Here is an 8,288-nt window from a genome sequence, read left to right as displayed (position 1 = left end):
GTAAGTATTTTGTTTCTTTAGGGTACTTTGTGCTAACGAAGCAACTTTTTGGCAAGGTGGAGGTCTCTTGGTGGAAGAAAGTTTTGAATAGTTTTTCATGGCCTAAGTGTAACTTTTTCCTCTGAATTTTGGTTTACAATCATTGTCTTACTTGGGAGAATCTCTACAAGAGAGGTTTCTAGGGGCCTTCCATATGAGTGAAGAGAATGTTTCTCACCTTTTTTTTCAGTGCCCCTTTGCCAAATAGATTTGGCACTCCTGGTGGAGTGTGTGGGGATGCACATGCTGGCATAGTTCCTCTTTGTCTGAATTTTGGGACCATTTGGGCTATCTCCCTTCCAAGACTTATTTTCTTCAAGTTGCTTGGACTATTGGCCCTTCCTTTATATTATGGCATGTTTGGCTTAAGAGGAATAGGAGGATCTTTCATGATGTGTAGCTTGAGATTAGGCACTTGTGGGGGAAAATTGTTAATTCTCTTCATGAAACACTCCTAGCTAGATGTGACATTGGTGGAGGTTTGGATCCTAGAGATACTGGTATTTACTCATGCCTTTTCTTTCCTCTTAAGGGCAGTAGTCTCTTAGTCCCCCATAATTGCTTTGGGAATAGAGTTAGGCAACACTCTTAACGTGTTAATCGTGAGCGGCATTGGTCTCTCTTGAGGTGAGCCTTAAAATCAACACTAATGGCTCTTCTCAAGGAAATCATAGTCCGAATGGTATTGGGGGAGTTGGGCGTGATAGTTCTGGTGATATTCAGTTTCTATTTTCTATATATAAGGGCCACCATAACTAATAACCTCATGGAAGCCTTGGCTATCCTAGTTGTAGTGGAACAGTGCTGTCAACATGGCTGGAAAAGAATTATTTGTAAGACTGATTTGCAAGTGGTTGTGAATTTATTGAATACTCAGAACCTTGTGCATGTGGATTGGTATTTGGCTTTGGTTATTGAATAGATCATTTAGTTATGCAATTCTCTGGATTTTGTGTCTTTTATGCATATCCCTTGTGAGTGGAATAGTGTGGTTGATTGTTTGGCTAAATGGGCCTCTAAGCATGGATCATATTGGAACATTATTGATCATACGATGCTTCCCCTTGATTTATCTCAGATGCTGGTTCAACTTGTGGACCAAGAAAAAGCATTATAGTTCTCTTTGTTTCTTCTGTTGTTCTACTCTCTTCGATATTCAATAAAAATTTTACCCCTCTTTTAGTTCAAGGATAAACAAATTCTCATATGGCAACATTCCATCTGCACTAAGGATGAGTAGGTCAAAAATTTAGAATATCAGGCCTTGGAATAAAGAATTTCATCTCAGACTCACTTAAAGTGTTTCAGGATACTAAAGATATGAAACTTGTTTCATTCCCCAGGCTGGCAAAAATCAGAGCTTAGAGCTACAAAAAATGTTCAAAGATTCCTTCACCATTTTCCATAAGACAACAATAGGTCAAATTAACATTGTATCACAACAAAATCTAAAGCATAGAAGGGTATTACAAGCAAATTAAATGTTGTATCTGAACAAAACTAGAATTAAAAGCATAAAAATATGTCAAAGTCATAGACAAAAAACATAGTGTAAGAATGAAACTGAAGCACATAGCTACTGCATAAAGGCATGACAAAAGCACAAAATATCTGAGTCGAAAGCACAAATGTGTAGCAAAATAAAGTTCACTAATGGCAACAATAACCAATTGATGAAGAATTTGCAACGAAAAGGAAGCAAAAGCGCCATGAACTCAACACAATAACATAACCACACTGCTATTTTAAACTCAAAACCACAACAAAATGACCAAAACTTAAAATCAATAAAGAAAATTCACACCATATCCACCATTCTAGAATTCATGACAAAAAATCATGACTCCAAATGAAAATTTTGATGGAATCTCCTTATTCACCAGGAAACTCTTAATGATAAAGAGACATCAAATAAATGAAGAGATGAAGGAAAGGAATGGTAATTCAACTCAAGCCATTATTAACGACATAATGGAAAACAACCCATAGTCGCTATTGTACACTTTTTTTGCCCTATTTTTTTTCACTATATGAAGTCGTTATGTAGAACTCCCAAAATTTGTCTTAGATTTTTTTTTTTTCAAAAATATGATTCAATCTTCAGAACTTTGTCTCCTATTTAAATTTTTGAACCATATAATTCAATCTTCACTGTTTTTTTAGAATTTAAAAAGAAGAAGAAGCAAATTTAGACACTAACTGGGTAAATCCTTGTGCAGACAAAGGCAAAGATGAATTTAACAACTAAAAAACCTTCACCAAAAGGAAATCATCTATGGGAAATGGTTGAGGGTTTTGCCATTTGCTCAAAGCTTACCACGCAGGTCACCTTTGATGGCTTTCACTAATTTTGCCAAAGGTATTCATTTGGGTGTTTCGATATTTGCCAGAAAAGTGCTAGCGGAAGAAGTATAGTGGATCTCCTAAGCTACACCAACACTGAATATGGAATGAATAGCCATAGATGGTCAAAGTTTTTCAAATAAATCAAAAAAATAAAATAAAAGCAAAATAGAAGATATCAGAGAGCAAATCTACATTACTACATGAATCTTCCACTCTTTCAATTGGTCATCAAGGATTTTGTCAGCTTCTACATGTGTTGAGAAATGGGCATACTGTTTGTTTGTTGTGTAGGAATGGACATGGTGATTTTTCCCAAGAGAACGCTCCAGAAGAAAAGGCAGATGAATGCTCATTTAATTCAAATGGATAGCTAATAGGCTTTCATTAAATGATATCTGTGCAAATTTAGTTGCTCAAACTTTGATCTTTTTAATTTTTTTCTAATTTTTTATTGCAAAAAATATTTTTCTTCTTGCCTTTATTGTTTGGAGCCAATGAAATCTTTGATAGCGAGTATTTTTATTATTTGAAAAATATGTTAAAAATAATAGACTTACTTTGTAATAGACTATAGAACTGAAAAAATACTGAAATCATATTGAACAATTTAATAATGTATAAGTGTCTTAACAAAGGCATAAGGATTCCTACCATGGGCATGAACTAATAAAAATCAATCTCACTCGATTCCTAAGGCAAGGGTCCTATGGGACGGGCTTGGGCTCTATTTTTGTGGAGCGGGTGGCTCCATGGTAATATTTTAGCAGGGACTAAAGCTTTAATTGGAATCTTTTTTTACAAAATAGGAGCTCTGAATTTTTAGCCCTTTCAATTTGAGCGGGTGAAAATGGGGTGGGGGGGGATTTAGCCCCACCAGCTTAGGGAAGATTTCTGCCATTTGTCAAACCTACTCTTCATTTTCCCACCAAATGAAATAATCCCACTAAACAAGTTTATAAAGAAATATATTTTTTAATCTTCAAAATTCATGAGACAATCATCTTCCTTGAATTGAGGAGATAAATTTTAAAACAGATTCACATACAAATCCATAGGTCATATTCCCTTTTTAAATACCATAGGACCCCAGCCTAAGTCTACAAATCTCGTATTGAAAGTGTGCGTGAATTCGAAGGCGGCTGGAAGTTGGGTATTACTCATCGGAATCTAATAAATTCATAATCGAACCAATCAAAATTGAAAAAATTAGAAATCAGTCTCGAAGAGCAGGCTTAAACTTCACGCGTTAGTCGTTTTTCCAAATTGGAATAGAAAATGAGAAGATTCCACCGATTAAATAAGTGTTGGTCGTACAAAGCGTCTTTAACAACGTGGAAAATTCTATCCACGAGGTCTCCCACTTCAAGTTGGCATTCGGAACCTAACTTCGTATAAAAGAGCTTGCTTATGATCAGCTCAATGTAGTTCAGATTTTAGGAAAGTTGAGAAATTTATAGTCTATTGTGAGGGATATTTTTGCAAATCTTTTCTTCGAAGTTTGCCCATATTAACTGGTTTATTCTCGAATCGTTCATTGTCCACCTGAATCATGTCTTCTTTGAATGGTGATCTTATGTCTGAGATTTTAGGGCGTGTGGACGGCATAACACTCGCAAATGCAGGGTGTGTTTCTTCAGAGTTTCGGTCCATTGCCAGGCAGAATAATATGTGGGAGGACGCATGTTCGAATCTCTGGCCCTCCACAGTGGACACAGATGTTAAGCAACTAATCACTTCTTCATTGGGTGGCTTCAGAAACTTTTATGCTAATTGCTTTCCATCCATTGCCTATGAAAGCAATGAGAAGGATTTCAAATACTGTGAAATGAAAAAGATTTGTGATGAAAGCCCAGAGCTTCATAATTGTGATCCCTCTGACATTGTTTTCCTTGTGGATGTGTTTTACATGGAGAAGTTGGTGTTTTCAAAAAGTATGTGGGGCATTCCTAATGCAATGAATCCTGAAGATTTGTTCTGTAATCGCCCCTTTAGAGTTGATCTCATTGATATGTGGGATTTTGAGAATGAGGATCCCACTATTGCAGATGGGTTTCCTACAGTTGGATCTGTTGACAAGGAGATGAGGGAGGATAAGTTTTGGGGGCAATTGATGAAGAATTTTAAGCTTAGTTGGATTATGATAAACAGGAAAACAGGGGAAGCTGCTAATCTTTCAAGCTGGAGGCCTCTGCTTGGAAAGAGGTATTCTGATGCAGATTTTGTAATGAAGTTTGGCTCCATATTACCCGCTCAAAACATATTGCCTTACAAGGATGCCCAGTGTATCCTTGCCATGAGGATTAGACTGCCAGATAACGGTCGTGGAAATATGAAGATTGCTGAACTTAACATGCAGTTGGAGGACATGATGGGAGTTCATGTTAATGGGGGGAACAGTCTGCTTATACTTGAAAGAGCTCTTGGTTGCCGAAAGAGTAAAGACCATCATCAGATTTTCCAGTCTTATCAGAAATACTTGGCCCAACAGAGAAAACTGAGAGAAGCAAAGATGAGGAATGAAAGCGTTCTAGACTGCCTCTGTACTTTAAGTGCCATTGTTTCGTTTATTTCATTTTGCTTTTTAGTTTTCAGATTGATTTGTGCTATCTGAGCTCAATTGTCACATTATTTATGCTGTAATTATGCAAAATTTAACGGAATAGAAGAAAATTACTCTCGTTCTGTGTATACTATGAGCAAGAAGTTTCTCCTATACTTTTAAATTAAGATTTCAGCATGGAAAGGTGCTCCAGAGATTGGATTTTTTTCTGTTCTTTATGTTTTCTATAAACTTATTTACATCAATGGTCTGGTTCACCAAATTGATCATTAACAGCTACATTCCAAAAACATTGTTGATGAAAACCAGAGTATGTTCTGTCATAATTTAATGTTCTGTACAGCAAACACATTTAACTGTTATTCTATGGGATGTATGTATACAGGCATATTGCACACGTAATAGATTTAGTGATTTCATGTGAATGGATATTGTTATCAAGTTTCAATTCTGAATTTTCTGAATTCATTAACTTATGTTTCATAAGAATAGTTTACAAGAATTTATCTTTTATCAAAGGGAATAGGTGATGCTTACAGAGACAAAACAATGAGTCTTCTTGGGAGATCGCCTATTTCAGTATATCTCTAATTCAAACATGTTTAATCATGGAGTTTTCTTTAAGATTAAACCTACTTAGCTTGTTGAAGTATTTGTAAAACCTTAAAATATGCATTGTACCTTATTCTCTTAAGGGGTTAATAGTTCAAATTTTCATAAGTGATATTTGGTGTTAGAAAGAATGAAAATTAGGACAAGGATCACAAGCTTGTTGGCATCATGATTATGGGGCTGACAGAATGTACTTGCCCATTATGTTATTTACAAGGTTCTTTTTAAATAACAGTATGGAGCAGGTGCATTCTGTTGGTCCTATATATTGCTGCTTGTTGGTTACTAGTTGGATAATAGGTAGTTGGCATTAATTTAATTTTAGAATAAATTTATATTATATATTAAAAGTTATATATTAAAAATTATGTCTAGTGGTGAAGTTGAATGGTTCTAAACGAGCTCATATCAAGTCTTTTTGAGTGTGTGGCTCCGACATCAAAAAGTGATGTTTGCATCATGAGCAATGAAGTCCGGATCATGCTTTGTACAGATTTCGACAAAATAGATACCCCTCAGTCCTCAGAACCAAAAATAGAAAAACAAATTATTATTTGTGATCAGGCATATCTAATGGGTTAGATAAATTGTGAAGCATAAGGTTGTCACTTAAATGCATGTCAGCAGAGTCGGTCCACAATTTTTTCATTCTATATATAGAGAGGCATCAGGGTTCAAAAAATGATGGCATTTCAAGCATTAATGAGGTGCTGAGGCAATTCTTTTTATGAGTTGGCCCTGTCATTGCTGTATCTGATCATTTCCAGATAAAGTCATGTTTGGTTTTTTTGCTGTACAATGTGAGAATTTGTGGGGATAGAAAAGGTTCAAACGATATGGGAATGCATAACAACCAACCACTCTTATCGGATTTTATCTCATTGTTGAAAGCCCAGATTTCCGTGTGGCTATATTTGGGAAATTACAAATGGAAATGTAATCGCAATATCTACTACGCACCTCATTACTCTCTCTGTGAATTGCTTGGCATGTTGTAGTAGGTATTCCACAAGCATATACCCCAATTCACTCGGGGTAAAGTTTATGTTTTCTTTTCTGTTTTCATTTCAGTTTGCTCTTATTAATTCCAGTTAGCATTGGAGGATTTATCTACAACACTCTTGATCATTACCTAAAATTCCTCCTGTTCAGATCGAATATTAGCTATTTTAAGCTTTTCTATTTATTCATTTTTGCTTAAAGTGCGTAATAAATCTGCAATCTTTTAGCATGAAATGGTTATCAGCTCAAGATATTTAAGAATCAGGCGCGCTCTCAATCATTTGAACCATTTCCTTAAAAGATACGCAGCTTTCTCTGTTCTTTGGATTCTTGCTTGTGATAAATCTAGTTGACCATTCTGTGACTCTGTACTTACAGACTGAGCTCTTTCCTGCCCTCTTTCCTCCCCCATTTAAATCAACAAGTGCCGCTCCACTATAAATAATAAAAGTAAAATGGGATTCTCATTTGATGTTCCCAATAAACCCCAATAAATGCTTTTGCAACTCAGCTATGCCAATTACATCTTAAGTTCTTCTCTTTATACCAATAAATAGTTCTGATGACTGATTTTCAGGCTGATGGGCTATTCTCGAGATAGAATGTATTAAAAGTCGATTTTTTTTTTTAACATTGATTTTTTTTCAAATGTTTTGCTAGTTTGGAGAACATATAAATCATGAAAAACAAATGCGGAAAGTTTCAGCAAAATCTATAAAATAATAGATTAATTATTTAAAAAATTATAAAATAATATTTTTTCAAATTTAATAAAATAAGTAAATACAAATTAATTGTGCAATGCGGTGCATTTTGGTCTTTTTATAGCCATTAGCAATTATGACCTCCCCACGTAGGAGAATATATAAGCAGATATTGTCACAAGGGACATTATATTTCTGAGTAATGAAGAACACATAGTGGAGGTACTCCATGTAGCGTTATTAATGTCTTATTGTATCCCTGAATTTTGGTGAACTTTAGAACTCTTTTTGGTTGGATTACATTTGTAATTGGAAAAGTTGGTCTGATCTTATCTTTGGATAATTGGAAGGGGTTTGATGAATTTGTGGTGATAATTGGTTATATTGTTTGTATTGATGGTCAGTTTTTAATTTTGACTATTTTTAATATTAAAAATATGATAATAAAAGAAAATATGACATTGAATTCAAAAGGCTACATAGCAATGAGTTTTACTAACTAGTTATTCTTAGCAGTTGCATGTTTTTGTACATGAAACAAGTGTGCCGATAGGAGATGAGATTTAAAAGAAAAATGTATAATGAACATTAAATAATGTAAACATAATTTTTTTTAAAATGAAAAAAAAAGAAAAAAGTTGTAGATTGAAACATAGATATAGAATTTAGAATATTTAGGAAATTTGAATATTGCTTTAAAAACATGTTCAATAAATTTAAGATTTTACTAGTATTGCTAATTTATACTCATCTTTTATTGACATTTTAGAGGCAAAAAACTTCATTACTCTAAAATAAAACCTATTAAATAGTATATAAGAATTAGGCTTTAATATATTGCTTAAGAAACATGTTCAATAAATTAAAAAATTTATATTTATACTCATCTTTTATTGACATTTTAGAGACAACAATTTTTTTTTTTTATTGCTAAAGTGAAACCTGATTAAATAATATACAAGAATTAGGCTTTAATATATAATTTACTATTAAATTTATATATATATATATATATATATAAAATT

General features: G+C 33.9%; 1 protein-coding gene across 1 annotated transcript; it reads left to right on the top strand.

The window, feature by feature from the left end:
- Positions 1-3,810: 3,810 nt before the first annotated feature.
- LOC149531368 (putative F-box protein At2g36090) lies at positions 3,811-5,073 on the top strand. Its single transcript, XM_089809158.1, has one exon. The coding sequence runs from the start codon at positions 3,935-3,937 to the stop codon at positions 4,994-4,996; it is 1,062 nt and encodes a 353-aa protein (XP_089665284.1). The 5' UTR covers positions 3,811-3,934; the 3' UTR covers positions 4,997-5,073.
- Positions 5,074-8,288: the final 3,215 nt, after the last annotated feature.

This window comes from Cupressus sempervirens, chromosome 11 (genome assembly GCF_028749045.1).
Source record: "Cupressus sempervirens isolate cs-2001-9-10 chromosome 11, ASM2874904v1, whole genome shotgun sequence".
NCBI lineage: Eukaryota > Viridiplantae > Streptophyta > Pinopsida > Cupressales > Cupressaceae > Cupressus > Cupressus sempervirens.
The sequence above is the reverse complement of the archived record's forward strand: the minus strand, read 5'-3'. Positions and strand labels throughout refer to the sequence as shown.

What these genes read in the sequence shown, in the direction of transcription:
- LOC149531368 (XM_089809158.1), top strand. Translation starts at nt 3,935, where the DNA reads ATGTCTTCTTTGAATGGTGATCTTATGTCTGAGATTTTAGGGCGTGTG.